The sequence below is a fragment of the Ailuropoda melanoleuca genome, chromosome 7 (genome assembly GCF_002007445.2).
Source record: "Ailuropoda melanoleuca isolate Jingjing chromosome 7, ASM200744v2, whole genome shotgun sequence".
NCBI lineage: Eukaryota > Metazoa > Chordata > Mammalia > Carnivora > Ursidae > Ailuropoda > Ailuropoda melanoleuca.
The window spans coordinates 104,792,479-104,819,323 of NC_048224.1; the positions used below are offsets into that span (position 1 = coordinate 104,792,479).

General features: G+C 33.2%; 1 protein-coding gene across 1 annotated transcript in view; it reads right to left on the bottom strand.

Annotated features, from left to right (window-relative positions):
• Nucleotides 1-26,845, bottom strand: part of KLHL1 (kelch like family member 1) — a 320,540-nt gene that overhangs the window by 29,262 nt on the left and 264,433 nt on the right. Inside the window, 1 exon segment of the mRNA XM_034663802.1 lies at nt 24,949-25,210. Coding sequence (XP_034519693.1) covers nt 24,949-25,210 — 262 coding nt within the window.

Sequence of the window (26,845 nt, forward strand, 5' to 3'; positions counted from 1 at the left end):
GGGACATACCCAGATTTAATATACAGGCTTAACCTAACACATAACCTAACACATATAAAGTTCGAAACATTTTGGCAAATGAATGAATCCACAAATTTGGTGTCCTATGAAAATTTCCACTGTTGTCTATTTTCTGAATGTTAATATCTTGCTTTCCAAAATGGATTGGGTCTTATTGTGTTTTATACCTGTACTCTCCAGAGCGCCTAATATTATACTGCCAGTGTGCACCAACAGCCTCTCATACTTTCAGTCTTGTATTCTTCACAATGCCCCCTGAAAAATCATGCTAACACAAACACAGTCAGGCACTTTCTTGCTAATACACTTGTTTTATAGGCTCTGTTATTGCGCAATGACTCTCTATAACCTGGCCTCATTCCACCTGCCTAGGCTTAATTTCATTGCATTTCCAAATCCCTTATCATTTGATGTATTATCATTACCCATATGTTCCCAGAACTTTAAAATTCTGTACCTCAGCTCTTCTGACGAAATTCTGTTCCTTTCAGATCTAATGCAAATAGGAAGCTTTCTGTGAGATTTCTCATTCTTTCAGTAAGATTCTGTCCCTCCTCTACCCATGACTCTGCTAAACTTTATTTGAATCCTCATTCTGAGATACAATATGTATACTAAATATTTTATAAGTATATACTATCCAGATTATTTATGAAGTACCATTATATGCATTTCCTATTTTAATTATATTCTACTATCATATATTTAAAATATGATGGATACCAATTAATAGAAATATTGCTTTAACATAATTGTAATACTTTTCTATATTTGTATTGATTTTAAGAGTAATTTAAAAGAACAGCACTGTGAAAGTAGTTAACTTCCTAAAGCATTTCATGCAATTCATTCATTAGGATTGTCTTGTCTCACTTTTATGTACAGCCTATTGATTATACCTTATTGATTATATTTTAATAACTGCTAAATTAAAATTGGGGAAATGACTTTGTTTTCATGCTAAGTGAAAATGAAGCAGGTGGAGTGGAAAGATCATAAATTTTGAAGATTGTTTATATTAAGCCTAATCATTTATTAGCCGTGTGATTTTGTGAAAATCCCTTAACCTCTTTGATTCTCACTTTGTTAATCTTTAAATTAGGGATATGAGCTCTTCTCTTTGGATTGTTCTAAGCAATAATTTACATTATCTTTTAAATCTCATAATACATATGGCAAACATTTCAGAGCTGAGTTATTATTTTTGTATTTGTAGCTATGCTTTAAATGTTGAGGTCTACTGTCAAAGTGATACTCCTGGTAGAGAAAAACAATTTTCAGGGATTCTAGGTATAATGTGAAGCTATAAAAAATATAAGGTGAAATATTTCACCAATGCTAGTGTAGATATATTTGTATCCAATTCAAGCCTCATTTGGAAGTTAAAGGGGATTAAAGGGAAGCGTTTTGGGACCATGGTTACTTGAACAAAATTCTCTTCCTCGTTACTTCCTACTCCAAGTTTTTGCTTCTGGGAGGTAAATAGGTGATGAGATTGTCAGGCTACTGGGTAGAAGTAAGGCTGTAAGATTGTTGGGCTTCCACGATGTGTGCTGGATAAGTTCCTGGGAGACCCACTAGAGTCCACTGGTGAGAATCATCAAAAAGCAAATCCAGCAAAAAAGTTGGCGTCATAGACATTGATCCCTAAAGAGAAGGCTGACATCTATTTCAAATGATTTTTTGGATTTCCTTGACTTTGGCTTCCCAAGAAGCCAAAAATGTGTAGAACAGATGGCTTCAGTCTTCTGATGTTGGGACAATACAGAGAATCTGCAGAACAGGGAACCTCTGCTTGTCCAGAAACCATAACAGATAACTGATGGTTTCACTGCTTTTTCATGACAGACCCCATGAGGTCTTAATCCATGATGCCTTTCTCACCATCTGTGAGAATTCCATTAGTTAGGGTACTCCAGTCAACCAAACTTGAGACACATGAGCTTATAAACACTAGTTCTTAGATTAATCAAGGAAAACTTAAGAAATACATATATGTGATATATAAATATATTTAAAAGATATATAAATATATGATAATTATAATTATATATTGAAATATACACACATATGTATTTTATATATATAAATATATATAATATATATACAAATACATATATACATATATATATTTGCATGAGCTCTACCTAGAAGGATTGTGATAAAATTTGCTTGAGTTGGGGCCCAGCATCCATAATTTAAAAGCTGCCAAGGTAATTTGAATGTGTAGCCAGCATTAAGAATTGCTGCCATAAGGACAAAAAGACATCAACTCTGGCCCAGCTGCCAGAGAGGAAAAGTAGAATAATCTATAAACCTACTCATCTAAATAGAATTGCAGAAGAACTGCCAAATTGTTTAAAAGAAAGGAAACTCTAAGGGAATGTATTTGCAACCACAAAAGAAAATTAATGGTGATTTCTTTTTTTTTAAGATTTTTATTTATTTATTTGACGGAGAGAGAGATAGCCAGCAAGAGAGGGAACACAAGCAGGGGGAGGGGGAGAGGAAGAAGCAGGCTCCCAGAGGAGGAGACTGATGTGGAGCTTGAACCCAGGACTCCAGGATCACGCCCTGAGCCGAAGGGAGACGCTTAACGACTGAGCCACCCAGGCACCCCTAATGGTGATTTTTTAAAAGTTTTAAAATACATATTTTAAAAATATGTATTTATGTATTTATTTAAAGTATATTACTTTCTATTAAACCATTATGGAAATATATTTGGACAGAATGATATTGAGATCCAAATGAGTGGCCTTCAGAAATAATGAAGAAGAAATAGCTTAAGGCATAGAACAAAGATATAAATAGATGGGGACCTGAAACAAAATAAACTAGGAAAAAAAATCCAGGAGGATAAATATGTGAATAATAGCAGTTCCTGGAAATAAAATAGGACATATAGATGTTATAATTTTGCATATGCTAGAAGAAAAATTTCCAGAACTGAAGAAAAATCTNGAGCCTGATGTGGGGCTCGATCCCAGAACGCCGGGATCACGCCCTGAGCCAAAGGCAGACGCTTAACCGCTGTGCCACCCAGGCGCCCCTGAAGAAAAATCTTAACATATAGATTGAAACATCTTTGAGTTCCAGGTAGGACTAATGAGAAAACAAAAACAATTCACGCTTGGACGTATCTTTGTGCAATTCCTGAGCTTCTAAATATTTTATTTTGTTTGGAGTTGGAGAGGAATTAGAGGGGTAATAGAGTATTTTATTTAGAAAAATTGTCTTGCTCAAGAATATTTGGTCTAAAATATGGGACTCAAATACTTCTGATTAAAAGAGCATTTAATAATAAACTGAAACCTCCAATTCACAAGAGTAGAGAATGAAATAAATAACACCTTTTAAATCTATGGAAATACAGGAAGGGTAAAAGGGAACATATTAAGAAGAAGAAGGAGGAGGCTAAGAGGGGGATGAAGGGGAGCAGGAGGAGAGGAAGAAGAAGGAGAAAGAAGGTCAGTATGTTAGCATTAATACTAACCATGAAAAAACTCATTTTTTGAAATAAAAAAGAGATTTTCAGAATAGGCTAACAAAAGTCAGTCACATGGTATTTCCAATAAGCACATATATAAAGTGATGAAAATGGAAAACAAATTGGTTAGCAAAAAAAATTAAAGAGCAGGCAAAGGTGAGCAAAAATATAGGACTTGCATTAACATTGATGTCACACAAGGATACACAGAGACATATGATATGGCTAAATTTATATACAACTTATACAGAATTGATGTCAAAGTTCCCACAAGAAAAACCCTTCTGCACCAAAAGGCATAGCTAAATTCATAATGTAAAATCTATCAGAAATGATAGAAGTGATAAAAATACAATTATAATGTGAAATTTAAATATGCGTCTCAGCCTTAGAAGGATATAGTAAAAAATATAACAATGTCTGAAGAATTGAACAATCAAATTAATTAACTCAGCTTAATTGATTAGTATAAAACTGTGCATTATTTAAATGGAAAAAACATAACTTTTGGAGATAAAAAGTAAAATTCAATATATTTTCAAATTTAAAAGCAAAACAAACAGATTCCACTAGGGAGTTGAAATTAATGAAAGAGAAAACAAACCAATGTAGGTAGTATAGATATGCTCCAATGCTTCACCTTAGAACAGATCACTCAAATACTTTGATATTTGTACACCTGATTTTAAAAATTGGGATAATAAAAATAACCTAGATCAGGCATGAGGAAGACATTATCACAGATACATGAGAGATCGAAAGAGTAAGAGAATACAATCATAGATCAACCCGTGTGCTATGGACTGAACTGTGTTCCCCTAAAATCCATCCATTGCATTCATAACCCCCAATAGGATGGTATTTGGAGATGAAGACTTTGGGAGGTGATTAGAGTGAGATGATGCCATGAGGGTGAAGTGCTTATGAAGGGACTGGTGACTCTAAAGAAGAAAGGAGAGAACAACTATCCCTAAGCCATGGGGGGACACAGCAAGAAGGCAGCCGTCAGTAAGCCAGGCAGACGGCCGTCTCCAGAACCCAACTGTGATGGCACACTAACCTCAGACTCTCTGCCTCTAAAACTATGAGAAATACATTTCTGTTTTTCAAACCTCCAAGATAATGGTATTTTGTTTTGGCAGCCTGAGATGAGATAGTATGGTGAAATTAAATACTTAAAATTTAAATGATATACTTAAAGAGGCAGTTCCTTGTGTTCTGATACTTGTCCACAGTAAGTGATAAAAGAAAAGCTGCTAATTATACACAGTCTAATAGCACTTAATGTAAAAGATACAACTATATATATACAAAAGAGAACGGAGTAACGAGGCATTTCCCGCCCTCTAAAACCCCAGGACCTTAGGCATTTTGCTTCAGCTCTTCCACCACCAAGTTTACCTTGTTCTCTCAGGGTATTTTATGCTGGGGCTTCAGGACTTGGCCCTGCCTTGGACTTTGGATAGAAATTCCTTAGTTCATTTCAGCAGAGTACTTTTACCTTGGATCTGGAGGATCTCCATCCTTTCCTTCCAAAGGACCCTGAACCACTTATGTAAACTGATCCACACCCTTCCCAGGAACAAGCTATCACCAAGTGATGCGACAGTAACAACATTAATCTGTATTATTTTTTTTGAAAAAATCAGCCACACACTTTTGCCAGTTTGGTTATGTGCTGTAAACTGACAACTGACAGACAACAGAAAATGTTACCTGCTACATATCATTCATATGAAAGGAACTACTGATATTATTGTAAGGTTTTTCACACACTTTCAGAAAAGAAACAGGAAATAGAATAGGAATACATATATCTTATTGCTACAATTATTAATGACTAAATTTTTAAGAAGTAATTTTAGAAATGAAGCCAAGTATGTTATGCATTATTTTGTTTGTTTGTTTGTTTGTTTCAGGCTTAACCTAGAGTTATTTGCTTGAGGCAAAAACTATTCTAACTAATGCAAAATCTGATGCTTTTTCTTTAACATGTAGATAAGTTTTGTGTACCAGCAGGATAGTGAGGAAAAACATGTTATATGTGATTTACACACAAATTTTACATATTTACAAATTAAAACTGTTTCAGCAACCTATCTTACATGCATTCAAGAAATATCAATCTACACTAATATAATTACTGTCATCAATCTTTAGATTAAAGTTAATTTCACAGAATTTTAGTAGATTAATCATTTACATACTAACGATTTCAATGGGAGATTCTATTTATAAAATATCTTTTATATGTTCTTTCCTTTTGTTTTCTCCATAATTTAAGTCTTATTCAAATCTGACATCATATGTTGTAGTAGTCATCTAACTCCATTTACTACCTGCATATCTATGTTCTCCAATTGACTTTTGATACTTCTCTGAGTTTGAGACTAATCTTCCAGTAGCATAAACTATCCCTGATCAAAAGCTGCAAAGATTTCCCACAGTTGAGAAAAAAATTAAAGACAAAACATCATTGTGTGACATAATGGATTGATCAGTATCTGGCCCGAACCTTTTGAAATTTTATCTACCACTACTTATATCTGTAAGTTTTTAAATCAGTGAAATGAAATACTTGGTGTTTCATCTCTGTTCCATGTGCCTATCTTTCATGACATTTCCTATATTGTATCTTATACTGCAAAAGATCTTCCTCTATGGTAACATATCAGAATTCTACCCATCATTCAAATCTCTACTCAAGTCTTCAGAGATAAAATCTTTTCTTACCAAGCAACAAAGAACACAACATGGTTTGATAATTTTTTAAAAATAAATCTTGTATTTTTCTAGATTGTATTAAAGTAATGTCTGTGTGTCTTTGTGAAAGTAGGTTTTGTTTTGTTTTGTTTTGCATGAATTATTACATCTCACAAAGCGTTTGCAACCATGATTCAGGCTTAGTGGACACTCAGTAAATGGGTGTTCACCAGAGGCATGAGTGGATGAACCATGGAGGAAAAAGAGTGAGAAAATTGATTAATTAGGAGAACTAAAGTCTAGAATAACAAATTGATCTTCCTCAGTGGTTTGAAATGCAGCATATGATGTTACAGATTCCCTAAAGGTATGGAAAGTGTTGTGCAATAGTTTGAAAGAAAACGAGAAGATAAAACTTTAAGAAATTTTCCTCTATGAGAAAATTCTACTGATTCTTGATCATATTTAATTGTTAAGATACAGCATAATACTGAATTAATATTAATTACTTAATAGATGCTCACAGAATATTTCCAAATTATTAAGTAAAATCACTACAGATAAGAAATTAGGCTCTTAAATACAGAGAACAAACTCGTGGTTGCCAGAGGGGAGATGGATGGGGTTATGGGCAAAATAGATAAAGGGGATTAAGAGGTACAAACTTCCAATTATAAAATAAAAAAAAGTCATGGAGATAAAAAGTACAGCATAGAGAATAGAGTCAATATAATGTTATAGTAACATATGGTGACAGATGGTGACTACACTTATTGTGGTAAGTGTTGAGTAACATATAGAATTGTCAAATCAATATGTTCTACACCTAAAACTAATATAACAGTGTATGCCAATTTTATTTCAATAAAAAAGAAATTCAATGTTTTATTTAAGACATTGTACTTACTGTGAATAGTAAAGTGAAACAATTTTATTTTTAGAACTGAAAAATATTTTTCTCTGCGATTTCCTATAGAGTAATATAACTTTAATTATCAGAGTAAAGGTAATTAATTTCCACATTGCAAACCAAAAATTAATCAGGATATCAACTTTCCATGTCAACATATTTTGAGTTATACTTGAATTGTAGGATTTTTTTCTGGGTCATTTTATAGAAGCTTTTAAAAGCAAAGAATTACATAGTTTTTGTATTTTAAAAAAACTTTCTATCAGAAAAGGAGATGAAAAGAAAACTGCACCAGTATCTTGACTAAAACAAGTGTCTAAAGGCTTAAAGGAGATATTTTATCAAGTATAAAGTCAAGACTAACATATCAAGTGATTTCCAAACATCAAACACACTTCAGTGCTAAAAAAATTCCCATCCGATTCCGTCTTAGAGATTAATTTTTACCACAATTGAGCATAGTTTATTTCTATTATACATTGACCTTCAGGTGATATATATACCTAGTAATTATTAACAACTTCATTGGTTAAGATCCTGTTTATACTTTAGTTAATTATTAAGTATTTCGTGATTGAACTGAGATAGTCCTGAGTTTCTTCTAGGTTTATTGACTAAAAGAAAAAAAATATGCTTGAACTTCAGGTACATATAGAAACTGAACAGGTATGGTTCTCATCTTAAAAGATAACTAACTTTTTAAAAAGTTTTTATTAATATTTTCTGTAACCAGTGACAGTGTCTTACATTCATTTTACAGAGTTTTTTTTTATTCAATATTTTTTCAACAGTTTACTTTCTTTAACCATGTCTTTTAACCTGTTTTTATAGTAGACTATCAATTTTGAAAAAATTATTGCAAATATATTTACATCTAAAAGTTAGATCACCAAATGCACTCTGTGTTTGCAAATGTGTGTGTGTGTGTGTGTTTTGTTTCTAATATGAGCTAGCAATTTTTTAGGCACTAGCGGGCAGTTAAATAAAAATGAATATGACATAGCCTTATCTAAATCTAAGAGTCTAAATGTGGAAAAATGCGTAATTAAATAATCATGGTCTATAGTCATGGGTGCTATAATACACCCACTAGGTACCTGGAGCCAATGAGATAGGATAATAGCATTGTAAAGTGTAGTAAAGGAAGACTTTTCCTAGAAATGACATTAGACCCATCTGCTAAGGGATGAATAAGAATTCCTCAGTCAAGGAAGAGAGGAAGTATCAGTCTGGGTAGAAGCAACAGCTTGTGCTAAACACCTTTTTGAGTTTCCACCTTGGTATTTCATTTAGTGAGTGTGATAAATCTCGGGGTGTGGTAGCAGAGGGCAGTAGAGGTTAAGGCAGCGTGAGGCAAAGGCTAAAGATGAATGTGGTTAAGGAGCTTGTTCTTTCTGTACAAGTGAGTAAACAATCAGATTTGGGTTTTTGTTTTTTGTTTTGTTTTGTTGTATTTTGGGAAGTTAATTTTGGAATTAGGGAGAATTAATCGAAAGGCAAACTAAGATAAGTATTTCTCCTATACAACAGAACAACATACGAGATCCTAATCATCTTATGTATCCAAGACTAAGTTTGTTATTTATATAAGTATGTATGGCATAAGTAAACGTAAAACAAGTATATAATCTCAAGGGTGTTTTTTGGGATGTTACCTGCTACATATCATTCATATGAAAGGAACTTGTCATCAAGACAACGCTAATCAGCTGCACTAGAAGCTTTCTGGCTCTAACCAACCTGTTCCTCTCTGTCTGTAAGTCTCCACATCAAAATTCCTGCAACTAATCAACATTGCACATTGATCTGACTCTACTACCTCTTTTATACCTTAAAGACTCCTGTTCTGTCTCACATGTTTGCTTATTCTAGCTTGTTCTCTCTGTCTCAGCTATTATTTGACATTGTGGGCTTTTAGCAACTTTCTAAGATAAGAGAAAACAATCAAAAAGGAAGGCTCCTTATCTTCTGTATTTTATGAAAATATTTTTAATGCATTGTCTTCAAAATTGTCTTAAACAATGAGAAGGGATTGCCTCAATTTACTTTTAATTAATCACTTACTTTACCTTCCCATCAAATCTTTTAGGGGGATGCAGACAGGTTGATATGCCCTCTATAAATTTCTAGATGTAAGAGCCAAGGTTACAGAGCCCTCCTATAATNAAGTGCTTGGAAGGGATTTTAGCACTTAGATTTTTTTTTGTTTTTAAAAAAGTGACTTTTAGTTAAATGTGATTTCATGTACTTCAGGTCAAAAATAATGTCAAGGTCAAAACTTTGTCTAGGAAGGAATAAAGAAAGGGTCTGAATTCACATGAGTCCAACTGCTTCTTGAACCATTTTTCTTATAATTTTCCCCCTTATTCTTCTTAATTACAAATTCTACCTGTAATATTGACATTTTACACTTAGCATCTCTGATGTTTGGCAATTATTGAGATTTAGCATCAAGTTACTGCTTGAGGATGTTGAATAATCAGTATGTTTTTGTCTGTCCTGGNTCTTTTCTACTAACAGCCCTTGTCTATCATTTCATGCTTGCTTACATTGTAGCAGCAACTGACCTTTGTTATTACAGATTCATGCTAGTTGCTTCTAATCAAAACAGTTGTAAAAGTCTAAAATGAGAACCAGATATACTTTCTTTGCCAAGAGGGACCACTAGTGAAGGAATTTGGGTGCATAACTTTAGATCTCAGGGCTTCTTAAGTGTTAAATAAAAGGATTATATATTATAAAATTATTTTAAGTGGATCCTGTTTAACAATGATAATGCTATAAAATGTTCCTTTTATTCCTTAACCAAATGATCACAATATGGAAGCGTGTGAATCAAAATGTGAAGGTACAATTTCAAGACAGCAAATTCCATTAAGCTATTTTATAACTTGTATCCCTGTCAGTATTGTAAATCCTATACATAAATGTGTAAATCAGGTATAATAATTGCATTAAGACTGGGATCCAAGGAATCCATCATTTTATTGTCCTGGACTTGTATAGTTCTAGCTGACACTAGGAAATGCTATTTTAAGAGGCAGCAGAAAAAAGCACGTTGACTTATTTACCATTCCCTGTCCTGCTATACCTACACAGCTGTATTCAATTAAGTGGAAACAAATGAAAATAAGCATAAACAAAATAAGGAATTGTAGAAGTTGAAAATAACTGCTCACAAGTCCCTGAAATGTCCTTTCTTATTGAATCCTCCCCCCCCCATTCTGGCTGCATACACGTCATTCCATTAGAAAGTCTTAGGGAACATATGGGATGGTGCACTGGGTGTTATACGCAAATAATGAATCATGGAATATTGCATCAAAAACTGGGGATGTACTGTATGGTGACTAATTAAACAAAAATTATAAAAACAATATATTCTGCATTAAAAAAAAGAAAGAAAGTAAGTCTTAGGGATTTTCCCATTGCCTGAGAGTTAACTGATTGACATGGAAGTGTTTTCTAAGCTAGAACCTGAGCAAAGTATTAGTAAAAAATATCTCTTAAAGCATGGAGTTGGTTGCAAAAAGTTTTGAGTATCTTTATGCCAGAAAGTCAACAGCTTCAACTCTTTGAGCTTGTTTTCCAATCTATAAAATAGTGATAATGTAGTACTTACCTCAAGGAGGTATTGTGAGAATTAAATGGGAAAATGTACTTACAGTGCTTGGAAGGGATTTTAGCACTTAGATTTTTTTTTGTTTTTAAAAAAGTGACTTTTAGTTAAATGTGATTTCATGTACTTCAGGTCAAAAATAATGTCAAGGTCAAAACTTTGTCTAGGAAGGAATAAAGAAAGGGTCTGAATTCACATGAGTCCAACTGCTTCTTGCACCATTTTTCTTATAATTTTCCCCCTTATTCTTCTTAATTACAAATTCTACCTGTAATATTGACATTTTACACTTAGCATCTCTGATGTTTGGCAATTATTGAGATTTAGCATCAAGTTACTGCTTGAGGATGTTGAATAATCAGTATGTTTTTGTCTGTCCTGGTTTATGGAATATGCAACTGTTTATATTTGTCATGGTTGAGAGGAAAAATATGCCTCAATATTTATTTTGATTGTGTTATCTATAGNAGTTAATTATTAAGTATTTCGTGATTGAACTGAGATAGTCCTGAGTTTCTTCTAGGTTTATTGACTAAAAGAAAAAAAATATGCTTGAACTTCAGGTACATATAGAAACTGAACAGGTATGGTTCTCATCTTAAAAGATAACTAACTTTTTAAAAAGTTTTTATTAATATTTTCTGTAACCAGTGACAGTGTCTTACATTCATTTTACAGAGTTTTTTTTTATTCAATATTTTTTCAACAGTTTACTTTCTTTAACCATGTCTTTTAACCTGTTTTTATAGTAGACTATCAATTTTGAAAAAATTATTGCAAATATATTTACATCTAAAAGTTAGATCACCAAATGCACTCTGTGTTTGCAAATGTGTGTGTGTGTGTGTGTTTTGTTTCTAATATGAGCTAGCAATTTTTTAGGCACTAGCGGGCAGTTAAATAAAAATGAATATGACATAGCCTTATCTAAATCTAAGAGTCTAAATGTGGAAAAATGCGTAATTAAATAATCATGGTCTATAGTCATGGGTGCTATAATACACCCACTAGGTACCTGGAGCCAATGAGATAGGATAATAGCATTGTAAAGTGTAGTAAAGGAAGACTTTTCCTAGAAATGACATTAGACCCATCTGTTAAGGGATGAATAAGAATTCCTCAGTCAAGGAAGAGAGGAAGGATCAGTCTGGGTAGAAGCAACAGCTTGTGCTAAACACCTTTTTGAGTTTCCACCTTGGTATTTCATTTAGTGAGTGTGATAAATCTCGGGGTGTGGTAGCAGAGGGCAGTAGAGGTTAAGGCAGCGTGAGGCAAAGGCTAAAGATGAATGTGGTTAAGGAGCTTGTTCTTTCTGTACAAGTGAGTAAACAATCAGATTTGGGTTTTTGTTTTTTGTTTTGTTTTGTTGTATTTTGGGAAGTTAATTTTGGAATTAGGGAGAATTAATCCAAAGGCAAACTAAGATAAGTATTTCTCCTATACAACAGAACAACATACGAGATCCTAATCATCTTATGTATCCAAGACTAAGTTTGTTATTTATATAAGTATGTATGGCATAAGTAAACGTAAAACAAGTATATAATCTCAAGGGTGTTTTTTGGGATGTTACCTGCTACATATCATTCATATGAAAGGAACTTGTCATCAAGACAACGCTAATCAGCTGCACTAGAAGCTTTCTGGCTCTAACCAACCTGTTCCTCTCTGTCTGTAAGTCTCCACATCAAAATTCCTGCAACTAATCAACATTGCACATTGATCTGACTCTACTACCTCTTTTATACCTTAAAGACTCCTGTTCTGTCTCACATGTTTGGTTATTCTAGCTTGTTCTCTCTGTCTCAGCTATTATTTGACATTGTGGGCTTTTAGCAACTTTCTAAGATAAGAGAAAACAATCAAAAAGGAAGGCTCCTTATCTTCTGTATTTTATGAAAATATTTTTAATGCATTGTCTTCAAAATTGTCTTAAACAATGAGAAGGGATTGCCTCAATTTACTTTTAATTAATCACTTACTTTACCTTCCCATCATAAACCTTTTAGGGGGATGCAGACAGGTTGATATGCCTTCTATAAATTTCTAGATGTAAGAGCCAAGGTTACAGATCCCTCCTATAAACTTTTCTACTAACAGCCCTTGTCTATCATTTCATGCTTGCTTACATTGTAGCAGCAACTGACCTTTGTTATTACAGATTCATGCTAGTTGCTTCTAATCAAAACAGTTGTAAAAGTCTAAAATGAGAACCAGATATACTTTCTTTGCCAAGAGGGACCACTAGTGAAGGAATTTGGGTGCATAACTTTAGATCTCAGGGCTTCTTAAGTGTTAAATAAAAGGATTATATATTATAAAATTATTTTAAGTGGATCCTGTTTAACAATGATAATGCTATAAAATGTTCCTTTTATTCCTTAACCAAATGATCACAATATGGAAGCGTGTGAATCAAAATGTGAAGGTACAATTTCAAGACAGCAAATTCCATTAAGCTATTTTATAACTTGTATCCCTGTCAGTATTGTAAATCCTATACATAAATGTGTAAATCAGGTATAATAATTGCATTAAGACTGGGATCCAAGGAATCCATCATTTTATTGTCCTGGACTTGTATAGTTCTAGCTGACACTAGGAAATGCTATTTTAAGAGGCAGCAGAAAAAAGCACGTTGACTTATTTACCATTCCCTGTCCTGCTATACCTACACAGCTGTATTCAATTAAGTGGAAACAAATGAAAATAAGNTTCCTTAACCAAATGATCACAATATGGAAGCGTGTGAATCAAAATGTGAAGGTACAATTTCAAGACAGCAAATTCCATTAAGCTATTTTATAACTTGTATCCCTGTCAGTATTGCAAATCCTATACATAAATGTGTAAATCAGGTATAATAATTGCATTAAGACTGGGATCCAAGGAATCCATCATTTTATTGTCCTGGACTTGTATAGTTCTAGCTGACACTAGGAAATGCTATTTTAAGAGGCAGCAGAAAAAAGCACGTTGACTTATTTACCATTCCCTGTCCTGCTATACCTACACAGCTGTATTCAATTAAGTGGAAACAAATGAAAATAAGCATAAACAAAATAAGGAATTGTAGAAGTTGAAAATAACTGCTCACAAGTCCCTGAAATGTCCTTTCTTATTGAATCCTTCCCCCCCCCCCCATTCTGGCTGCATACACGTCATTCCATTAGAAAGTCTTAGGGAACATATGGGATGGTGCACTGGGTGTTATACGCAAATAATGAATCATGGAATATTGCATCAAAAACTGGGGATGTACTGTATGGTGACTAATTAAACAAAAATTATAAAAACAATATATTCTGCATTAAAAAAAAGAAAGAAAGTAAGTCTTAGGGATTTTCCCATTGCCTGAGAGTTAACTGATTGACATGGAAGTGTTTTCTAAGCTAGAACCTGAGCAAAGTATTAGTAAAAAATATCTCTTAAAGCATGGAGTTGGTTGCAAAAAGTTTTGAGTATCTTTATGCCAGAAAGTCAACAGCTTCAACTCTTTGAGCTTGTTTTCCAATCTATAAAATAGTGATAATGTAGTACTTACCTCAAGGAGGTATTGTGAGAATTAAATGGGAAAATGTACTTACAGTGCTTGGAAGGGATTTTAGCACTTAGATTTTTTTTTGTTTTTAAAAAAGTGACTTTTAGTTAAATGTGATTTCATGTACTTCAGGTCAAAAATAATGTCAAGGTCAAAACTTTGTCTAGGAAGGAATAAAGAAAGGGTCTGAATTCACATGAGTCCAACTGCTTCTTGAACCATTTTTCTTATAATTTTCCCCCTTATTCTTCTTAATTACAAATTCTACCTGTAATATTGACATTTTACACTTAGCATCTCTGATGTTTGGCAATTATTGAGATTTAGCATCAAGTTACTGTTTGAGGATGTTGAATAATCAGTATGTTTTTGTCTGTCCTGATTTATGGAATATGCAACTGTTTATATTTGTCATGGTTGAGAGGAAAAATATGCCTCAATATTTATTTTGATTGTGTTATCTATAGTTAACATGGTCTTAATGAAATATAATGGGACTAATGTTTAAATAAAAGGTAAAAACCCTAAAGAAAAAAAAAACCCAAATTATAGATCAAGGTATTTGTCTTTTTACTAACAAATAGTGTGAGAATTTATAGATTCAACATGAAATAATGTGCTGGTAACAATTTAAAGTTGTTTTATTCATAAAAAAATCCAGTTTTAATTCCTCATTGTCTCCATGTTAGAATATGTCAGCAACCAGAGTACAATGGGTTTCTCATTTTTTTTACTTTAGCCTTTATTGAGAGACCCATTAATTAATATCTGAATTATCCTTATATAAATATCTGAATTATCCTTATATAAAGTAACAATTGGGGAAATAGTTTGTATATTGTTAGCTTTTAAACTCTGTAATCAGAAGCTCAGATTCAAGTGTGGACTATTACACGACCATCATCTATTTAATCTTATAATGACTTATTTAAATACATTTCATAGACCTTTTCTGTCCTTTAGTGAAACAGCCTTTAAGATATGTGGACAAAAGAGGAATATTTTATAAGCACCTCTGCCCTCATATCAACAGTTATAGTGATTACAGAATGAGGTTATAAGATTATAATTATAGTAGGTTATTCAGTCACCCGTTCAAGGTCAAGGACTTATTCAATTATAGCCAAATATAAGGATTATATTACCTAATTTAAACCACAATTCTAGCTGTATTTCAGTACAAAATACTGTCCTTTATTTAGCCTAAAGTCAAGTAGTGAGTCTAGCTTTGCTTGTTTCTGCTTTATTTGCAAATAAGTATATGTGCATCAGAATTTGATTTGACACTGCTTTTCATTGACACAGACAGTAAGCCCATGGGGAAATTAATTATATTCCTCAACTACCTACAGCTACTGAAGGCTATGAATATCTACCAAAGAAATTCTGATACTTGTATTTCAAAGTTAGAGTATTAATATAAAATACATTTATATTATATATGTTACATATATGTATATATGTTTATATTATATATTTATTTATATATTTATATGTTTATATCATATATGTATAAATATATATATATAACATTAATTTGTATTGTCTCAGAGGCACTCATCATTTTGTGCCATTAGCAAGCACACATTATTATGCAACACGATTTTTGTATCAAGGTAAATTTACTGTTACTTTTTAAATTTGAGAGCATAATAATAAATAGCTTTCTTATAGAAAAATTTTAAAAACTTTGACAGTGTGATGTATCTGTTATATAATGTACACATTTTATTTATAAGTATAGTATTTTTTCTTATTTAAGTAGCCCCAAAAAGAAATTTTCCTAGACTCGAAGATCAACAACTACTAAATAAATGGGGCTTTTGTTACCTCACTAAGCCTGAAGCACTAAGAGAGCAGGGTCATTTTCTTTTTTAAGATTTCATTTATTTGAGAGAGAGAGAAAGAGAGAGCAGGAGCAGGGGGAGGGGCAAAGGGAGAGGGAGAAAGAGAAGCAGATTCCCCACTGAGCACAGAGCCCTATGCAGAGCTCCATCCCAGGACCCTGAGATTATGACCTCAGCCAATGTCAGACGTTTAACCAACTGAGCCACCCAGGTGCCCTGAGAGCGGGTCATTTTTGTCCACAGTTTTCTCTCTAGCACCCAGAGAAATATTCTTGGCAATATATTTGTTGAATTAATAAAATTTAGTCTGAAAGTTTTATTCTAATATAATAAAAATCAAGTTGAAATTAAATTATCTGTAAATGCCTTACAGACTCACTATTAATAGCTAATTATTTTCTAAAAACATAAGTGAGGCAAAGCGTTCTGTTGCAAAACTAACAAAATGTTAACCTTCTTAAAAGAGTCCATACCAGGGGCACCTGGGTGGCACAGCGGTTAAGCTNCCTGAGAGCGGGTCATTTTTGTCCACAGTTTTCTCTCTAGCACCCAGAGAAATATTCTTGGCAATATATTTGTTGAATTAATAAAATTTAGTCTGAAAGTTTTATTCTAATATAATAAAAATCAAATTGAAATTAAATTATCTGTAAATGCCTTACAGACTCACTATTAATAGCTAATTATTTTCTAAAAACATAAGTGAGGCAAAGCGTTCTGTTGCAAAACTAACAAAATGTTAACCTTCTTAAAAGAGTCCATACCAAATAAGGAAATAACTAGTTGAGTGCTCAAAAGGATAGTAACAAGCTAGTATTCCTCTTTTTAACATGTTTGGAGTCCTCCTAATTATTAGGTCTTTCAGACTAAGGATAAGGATTAAGAAGATGTGGTCCATACATACAATGGAATATTACTCAGCCATCAGAAAGAACGATTACACAACATTTGCTGCAACATGGACGGGCCTGGAGGAGATTATGCTAAGTGAAATAAGTCAAGCAGAGAAAGACAATTATCATATGGTTTCACTCATTTATGGAACATAAGAAATAGGAAGATCGGTAGGAGAAGGAAGGGAAGAATGAAGGGGGGTAAACAGAAGGGGGAATGAACCATGAGAGACTGTGGACTCTGGGAAACAAACTGAGGGCTTCAGAGGGGAGGGGGGTGGGGGATTGGGACAGACCGGTGATGGGTATTAAGGGGGGCACATATTGCATGGTGTGCTGGGTGTTATACGCAAATAATGGATCATGGAACATTACATCAAAAACTGAGGATATATTGTATGGTGACTAACATAACATAATAAAAAATATTATTAAAAATAAATAAATAAATTTTAGGTAAAAAAGGATTAATCATAATGTACTATTCTTCATAAAAATATATGAACTCAGGNTGGGAAACAAACTGAGGGCTTCAGAGGGGAGGGGGGTGGGGGATTGGGACAGGCCAGTGATGGGTATTAAGGGGGGCACATATTGCATGGTGTGCTGGGTGTTATACGCAAATAATGGATCATGGAACATTACATCAAAAACTGAGGATATATTGTATGGTGACTAACATAACATAATAAAAAATATTATTAAAAATAAATAAATAAATTTTAGGTAAAAAAGGATTAATCATAATGTACTATTCTTCATAAAAATATATGAACTCAGGTATATATATGGTTGCAAGAAGCATTAAAATGTCTAATTCAAAAAGGCTTTAATAAAATCTTGACATGAGAATACAAATACATGATTACACAAGTATATGTATAAATATTGTGATCTATTTCAAAATCTTAAATATTAATATGTTGTTTTTATATATTAAATTATAACAATATTAACGATTCTGCATTTTACCATCCTTTAAGAATGTTAAATAGTACAGTCTGGCAAAATAATCAAAATGATTTCTGCTTTTCTCTTCCCTCCTCCCAAGCATAAAATGTAGTGTGATTTAATATTTGCATTGCTCTTTTCTTTTATCCCAAGTTTAAAATGCAGTGTGAACCTAACTGTTTAAACAAAGCATAAATAGCCTATATCATTCTGTTCAATTGTGACATATGAATGCTATAATATTTTCTTGTGTATTAGTTTCTTAGAACCTACTACTTTTCAGAAATCATTTTACTGAGGACCCATGAGCTCTCTTTCATTGTAGGAAGAGGAATATCATTAAAGCCCCTTCCAAATTCTATTTGAACTCCTGCATTTAAAACTACCTTTTAACTGAAACAATCAGGAAAGAAAAGTTGCTACGACATCATTTTTTATCTTTATTGTCTTTTGAGCAGAGGCTTCATGTCCTATGAAAATGTGAAATGTTTTTGGAAAGAACTTTTGTTTATATTAAATCTGACAATCTAATGCCCTTATCTGGGCAAAGAAAAAAGTGCAATGCATTTTTATTTAAATCCTTTCCTGCGAGTGCCGAATGATGAAATCATTTAATGAAATTAATAGATAAATCGCTATTAAAGGCAGGAGTAGCTTCCATGCATGGCATTGCTAATGCACTCAAGCTTAAATATTTGGTGTTTTGGAGTGTTTGTTATGTTACACAAATGACATCTAAAGAGGCAGAGTGAGGTGACATTGTTGCCCAATTGTGGTAAGAGGTACTGGTGATTCAAAAGCTGGAACATGAAAGATTTATATTATATATGTCTAGTAAAAATAAATATTACAATGATACATAAACTATTAGTAACTCTCAATATTGACACCTTAGATCTTATAGGGCACACATTTAATTAAAAATACTAATTCATTCAAAAATATTAGGTTTCCTATATGCATGGCATCAGGTGCTTGACCACAGACCACAAAAACTGAGAACTATGTCCTCTTGGGGCNGAGGTGACATTGTTGCCCAATTGTGGTAAGAGGTACTGGTGATTCAAAAGCTGGAACATGAAAGATTTATATTATATTTGTCTAGTAAAAATAAATATTACAATGATACATAAACTATTAGTAACTCTCAATATTGACACCTTAGATCTTATAGGGCACACATTTAATTAAAAATGCTAATTCATTCAAAAATATTTGGTTTCCTACATGCATGGCATCAGGTGCTTGACCACAGACCACAAAAACTGAGAACTATGGCCTCTTGGACATAGTNTCCTCTTGGGGCTCACATTCTAGCAGGGGTGATCTGAATAAAGATATGAAGAAGGTTGATTTGATTTCACCTAAAAATAAAAAAAAAAAACATTGTCTTTACCTTCATAAGGAGACACTTCTAGGGTAATTTCCATGAAGTTTGTTTTTTTCTGGATGCCTAAAGAATTATAGGACAAGGTTGTCCAACTCTTGATTTCGGATCAGGTCTGATCTCAGGGTTGTGAGATCAAGCCCTGCCTCACCTCTGCACTCAGCGTGAGNCCAATTGTGGTAAGAGGTACTGGTGATTCAAAAGCTGGAACATGAAAGATTTATATTATATTTGTCTAGTAAAAATAAATATTACAATGATACATAAACTATTAGTAACTCTCAATATTGACACCTTAGATCTTATAGGGCACACATTTAATTAAAAATACTAATTCATTCAAAAATATTAGGTTTCCTATATGCATGGCATCAGGTGCTTGACCACAGACCACAAAAACTGAGAACTATGTCCTCTTGGGGCTCACATTCTAGCAGGGGTGATCTGAATAAAGATATGAAGAAGGTTGATTTGATTTCACCTAAAAAAAAAAAAAAACATTGTCTTTACCTTCATAAGGAGACACTTCTAGGGTAATTTCCATGAAGTTTGTTTTTTTCTGGATGCCTAAAGAATTATAGGACAAGGGTGTCCAACTCTTGATTTCGGATCAGGTCTGATCTCAGGGTTGTGAGATCAAGCCCTGCCTCACCTCTGCACTCAGTGTGGAGTCTGCTTGAGTTTCTCTCTCCCTCTCCTTCTGCCTCTACCCCCAAACCCCCTCCCCACTCTCTCTCTCTCTCTCTTTCTCTCTCTCNCATTCTAGCAGGGGTGATCTGAATAAAGATATGAAGAAGGTTGATTTGATTTCACCTAAAAATAAAAAAAAAAAACATTGTCTTTACCTTCATAAGGAGACACTTCTAGGGTAATTTCCATGAAGTTTGTTTTTTTCTGGATGCCTAAAGAATTATAGGACAAGGGTGTCCAACTCTTGATTTCGGATCAGGTCTGATCTCAGGGTTGTGAGATCAAGCCCTGCCTCACCTCTGCACTCAGTGTGGAGTCTGCTTGAGTTTCTCTCTCCCTCTCCTTCTGCCTCTACCCCCAAACCCCCTCCCCACTCTCTCTCTCTCTCTCTTTCTCTCTCTCAAATAAATAAATAAATAAATAAATCTTTAATAATTACAGGACAAAAATTCATACTATTCTATTAATAAAATGGCAAATAAGAACATTTTTCTAGCATCACAACATCAGCTATGACAAAAGTATTTATAGTTTATCTCATAGCAGCTGTAAGTAATTCAGAAATCTCTAGATTTATATGCTTTAGAATTATTTTATCAGATCAGCCACTCAAATAAACATCTTAAGCATGCGTATCCACAGAATTTCAGTTGGATATTTATATAGTCATTTTAAATATTTTACACCTTAGTAAATGTATAGCCAGAAGGTATAGGTCATGATGCTTATAGCTTTTCTACTATATGAAAAAAGAAACCAATTTTTTATGAAATTAGAAACTGTATATACTCTTGAATGGGATATGAATTTATATTACCCCATCAGTAATCCCCATAAAAGGAAAAACATATCAAATTACATAATGTATTGACTCTAGCAAAATATGGTCTTACAGTAAATGCTACTAACTGTGCTCATTGAGAAGGGATTTCCTGTGAGCTGATGAAGATGAAAATTCAGTGTCCCTCCCTAACCAGGCTCCTTCTGGGGCCCTGGAAGAGGCCCTAACAATGTGTTCAGAGGACAATTGGATTTCTCTTTCCTAAGGACAGTCTCATCATTACCACCACACCTGGTTCTGCTCCAGACTCGTCATATTAATTGTATAAAATAAACTTGATATATTCTAGAAATAGCAATACACAAATAATCAGAATGAGGTAGAAAATCTATGCAAAAACCACAGCAAAACAAAATGCAGATCTGTGAAGAATTCCAAACCAAGTTTTGCCACTAATGAGCTGTATGAACTTCAGCAAGCTACCTAATCTTTCTGGTCCTGCATTTTTTTCATTTGTAAAATTAAGGTTCTGGAGTAAATATCTTCTTATATCTTCTCTAAGTTTAAGTACCTATTAGTCCACATAATTTTTGGTTTCATTTGCTTTAGCATTTCATTACCACCTGCACATTGAGATGGAAACTATTAGGGATGAAGGAATTTTTCTGTTAATCATAATTTTAACATGCATTTTACATTGAGCCTTAGAAGATTTGCATGGTCATTCAGGTTGAAAACACTGATGAAAAAAGTTAAAATGTAAATTAAAATTATCCCCCAGATAAATCTACAAAAGCAAAAGCAAGCAATGAAATTAGCAGTCAAAACCAGAAAATAGGAACTGAAATGGTGAGCTTACTACAGTTGATTTAATATTTTTCCTTAATAGCTCTTTATCTCAGGTAGGATTCACCTGAACAACTAGATTTTCCTCATGTTTTCTGGAAAACTGAATCACATTTGTTTTCTATTGAATATGGAAAGAATATCACATGAATGTATAGCTTTATTTTTTGAAATTTGGGCTGAATTCAAAGATATAAGGCTAACTAGGGACAAGAAATTACAGCAAAATAAATATCTTGTTCAGTTTCAAATTTCAATTGAAATATTATCATAGAATGAGATTATAGAGGTCATATTATGTATTCTCCCATATCTCTTATACTGCAGATTAAACATTAAATAGGGCATTTGTTACATTGTAAAATATATTAATAAGATACTGAACATCATTGAACTAATTTGTTTTCTAATAACCTTGTGATTTACTATCCAAATATTCTATGCTTTCTTTTCACTTTTGTCTTGTTACAAATTTCACTTTGTTGGAGCGCCTTGCTGGCTCAGCTGGAAGTGCATGTAACTCTTTATTTCAGGGTTGTGAGTTCAAGCCCTACGTTGGGTGTAGAGATTACTTTTAAAAACGTTAAAACAGATTGTGCTTTGTTGACTGAAATGTATTTTTCTTCTTCAATTTACCTATTAATCCTTTATGGTTAAATTTAGGCATCATCTCTCTTTAGATACCTTTCCTAATTATCCATCCTGACTTAACACAGTATGATCATAGCACTCACTTATGGTACTTACAACATTTTATTTTAATTGTTTTTTAACTTTTCTGGTCTCCCCCATCAGTTATAAGATCCTTGAGTAAAATATCTTATTCATCTTTTCATTCTAACATGAGTATTATAATACATAGTGGTACAGTTTTATTGCTAGTTGAAGGATGGAATGATTGAACCAATGAACATTCTTTTTTTTTTTTTAAAGATTTTATTTATTTATTTGACAGAGATAGAGACAGCCAGCGAGAGAGGGAACACAAGCAGGGGTAGTGGGAGAGGAAGAAGCAGGCTCACAGCAGAGGAGCCCGATGTGGGGCTCGATCCCATAATGCCGGGATCACGCCCTGAGCTGAAGGCAGACGCTCAACCGCTGTGCCACCCAGGTGCCCCTGAACCAATGAACATTCTTGCACAAACCTTCCTCAGACTTAATTAGACTAATTCTTCTAGCCTTATCTTTAATTTAATACCTCAACTTATTATTAAAAAATTGAAGGTGATTCCCAAAATAGATAAAATAAAGATGGATATATTTGATTAAAATGACATACTAAAGAAGATAGCAAAATAAGCAAAGAAATATAAAATAGAGCCAAATATGAGACTGCTACAAAACAGCATGCATATTTGTTACTTCTAGATATAAACTTAATTCTAGACTTTATAACATTTAACATACAAGGAAAAATCTAGTTAGTTGTATCATTTATGATATTTTGGGGATAAAATCTGACCAGTTGCTCAGGAAGAGAATATTAATACTGTGACTCAGATCAAACAGTTCTATTTCTCACTTGTCTCATAAAGAGGAAACTGTTGGTATTCAGAATCAGATCTTAGTTTCCAGGGCCAGTGTTCTAGAATATCTGTGGGGCTTTACCATTTTATCAAAGCACAGTATAGTAAAAAGAATTCTGCCTACTCAGTCCACAAATCCTTAACACCACTGCAGAATTCAGTGTTCTGTATTTTTTAGTAAAATACAACATTGCCTGGTAAAATATAATTCTTGATTAAAAGAAGGGATATCCACAAATCTCAGAGGAATATGTTGAGGACCAGTGAAACATTTTTTGATACAAAATTTTACTTCTGGAAATGAGTAATAGATTTAGTAAAAGATTATTACACAACAAACAGGGCACACATTCTCTGTGGCTGAATAAATAAGTTTTATTTGTAACTACTCTGTTACTAGTGTGTAAAATACTGAATGTAAATATTCCTTCATTCATCTCTTTTTTACCCAGCATCCGATGGAATTCTTAGCACTAAAAAGTCTTTAATAAATATTTATTTGAACAAGAACATAACTCAGTGGAAAGACACCAGGGAATATCTAACCTTAGAATTCAATAAGTAACAGGACCACAGAAGACTAAATATATAATGAGGATTTTGCTGATACTTAAAATTTATAAATCAGTGTATAAAATCCCATTCTGTTGAGAAGAGTCTTTAGTTTGCGGATGTTTCTTTTCCTTTTCCTTATTCCCTTCCTTTTTTTTTTTTCCTCTTTGTTGCTAGGATTACTAATGGTGTGTCTATCATATTTCTAAGAGGAACTGATAAAATTAGAGAAGTAGGTATAAAAGTTCTAAAGTATTACTAGAAATTTCACACACATGTCTGTATTGATATCACATTTGCATAAATAATAAGAAAGGCAACGTTATTATGATTTTCTGTTATTCAGTTAAAGTTTCAAATGTAAATGGAACAGTTATCAGCTCCAAAAACTTGTTTTTATGTCCCATATCCTGTTCAGAAATTTCACTATTTTATCAATCTGACAAGTACTGAAAATTGTGGGTCTGTGTATATATTTGTTTATATGTGTTTGAGTATGAGTACAAGAGAATACATTATCAAAAGAATTATATATTTTGTTTGCAATCCTAACTTACACCATTATATATTTTTTCACAATACCATTCCTTATATCTGGTGCATAAAACTGAGTGGGCAGTTCTGAATTTTGTTTCCCTGTAAAATTTGCAAAACTTTGAAGGAAGAATAGTTTTAAAGAAAACTTTAAAGTCTTGTGAGAAGTGCTATTTTTTAAGTAAAGGAGACATGAAGACAAACATATACTGAAATAATTTAAGAAACAGAGGTTGAGCTGAAGCAAGTATTCCTTTTAAGACAATGAGAACTGACAGCCTAAAATGACATTTTCTAGTTTAATGGGTTGCATCACAAATAAATGCACGGTTTTATTATGCTCATATTTTCTTCAGTCCACTCATTACTAGTTGTTATAAGCATCGTTTCTAAAAGCCAAGGAAAATGCTGATAATAAATGTCATTTTAGGTTCTCTTTCTTTATATATACATTCAGGAATTTCATTAATTCAAATACTTAATATTGTTTTGAAAATATTCTTTAATATTTTAATTTCAACATCACATTCTCCAGGCCGTGAGTGTTTCTAGATGCAGATAAGCAGTTCCCTCCTCCTTCCCCCGCCCGGCCCTCAGTTGGGAGCAGAGCATCCTGGGATTGCTTTAATAACTGCCCTCCGCTCAAGGATAACAAACCAGAAGTGGAGGCAGGCTTCTTTGAAGCCACAAGAAGGAGGGCAATCCAGTGACACATTAGGACTGTCCAAATCTTGGCAGGTGGAAAAAAGTCCTGTGTTTGCCTTTGGCAAAGAGACCATCTCATGGTCTCTTTTTTCCATGAGGCTGAGAATTGTTTGCACGCAGAACCGTTTATCCCCTACCTTTCCTGACAGTGGAGATCTTCGAATCCTAACACTAAAACATTTGTTCTTGAGACACTCCTTTTCCAAGGTCAAGTCTTTGAGAATGGATCTGGAGGTTCACGTCCTTACTGAAGTCAGCAGAACCAATAATGTCTGAAGATGCTTTCCGGCCCCCTTCCTTCATACCTGGGTAATAGTTTGAGTTGAAAAGCTTTGCCCGTCAGAGGTCTGAAGTATGCTTTCATTATTGTCTAGCATCCCTTGTAACTGAAAAGCCTGACTCCAGTCTGATTATCCTTCCGCTGTAGTTGACTCGGGTTATCTCACTCCTATTTCATTGCTATTCATTTAGTGTTATTCTTGTTAGCTCAGGTTCACTTTTTCCCTCTTAGGCAGATATTATAATCATCTCTTTGTCCTTGATATTCTGAAGTTTGATGCAGACAGACTGAACTTGCTCTTTCTCATTTTTCTAGTTACTTTCTGGGCTACTCATTTTTGAGGCCATGTGCTGTACTCAGAGAAAACATTCAAACAATTTCTTATTTTTCTCTCCCACTTTATTGGTACTCTCTTAAAACTACCAGGGGTAAAATATTATACTCTCCTACTGCGGATTTTTATGTCATCTATTTTCCCATAATTTTAATGTATTTCCTCTCATTGACTTTAAGAGATGACATCAACTTTATTTTTTTCTGTAAGTTTTATTTACATTTAATTTCAGCAAACATTTTAAATTTAAGGAGACACTTCTTATATATTCTTTTTTCTCTCTTTCTCTCTTTTTATAACTGTTTGTTTTAAGAGTTAATATCTTATGGTTTCTGTTAGAGGATACCAAATGAATTTGTGCTCTTTTAATGTTTTTGGGTTTTTTTTTTTGAAACAGAACTGCATTTGGTTTTTCAGAGAATGTTGCATTTACATATATCTTTACCCTTCTCCTCTCTCCAAAATAGCCTAGGAATCTTGATAGTTTGTATATCTTAAAAATGAGGTAATAAGTTCCTACACCTCTACATGCATATAAGAGTTTCCTGTTAGGAAGACTGGATGGCAGACCACCCTACAATATGGGTAATCCTGCGAGATTACAGAGACTTTTTTTTCTCTGTAGTTCTAAACTGTATCATTCCAGTGGCATCAAAATCACTGATATGAAAATAATAAATAATTCTACCAATATTTTCCCTTTTTTCACTCTTAGCACAATTCAAAAAAATATAGATGAACAGTGAAATAGCACAGAATGTACCCATCCATTATCATCTATCATCTATCTATATCAATCTATCTATCATCTATCCATCATCTACCTGCTTATTTACTTATCTGTTTGTATCTTTATCTAAATCTGTATCTATACATCTGTACTTCAAATCTAAAATATTTTGGTTGAATCATTCCTGAAAATCATCCTACAGGAATCTTCACAATTGATCAGTCGTGTTAAACACTCAGACACCAAATTCATATTTTTGTGTGGATGTCTTATTTTGTATAGTTAAGGTGATAGGTGAATCTTAATTGATAAACTAAAGTGAAAATATAGTAAACAGAATATATTTATGTATTTTTTACTAATAAATAGAATATATGTATTACCATTTACTTACATTGGTAACATGTTGTTTTAGAAAGAGTATGATTATTTTTAAGATTTTATTTATTTATTTGACAGAGATAGACAGCCAGCAAGAGAGGGAACACAAGCAGGGGGAGTGGGA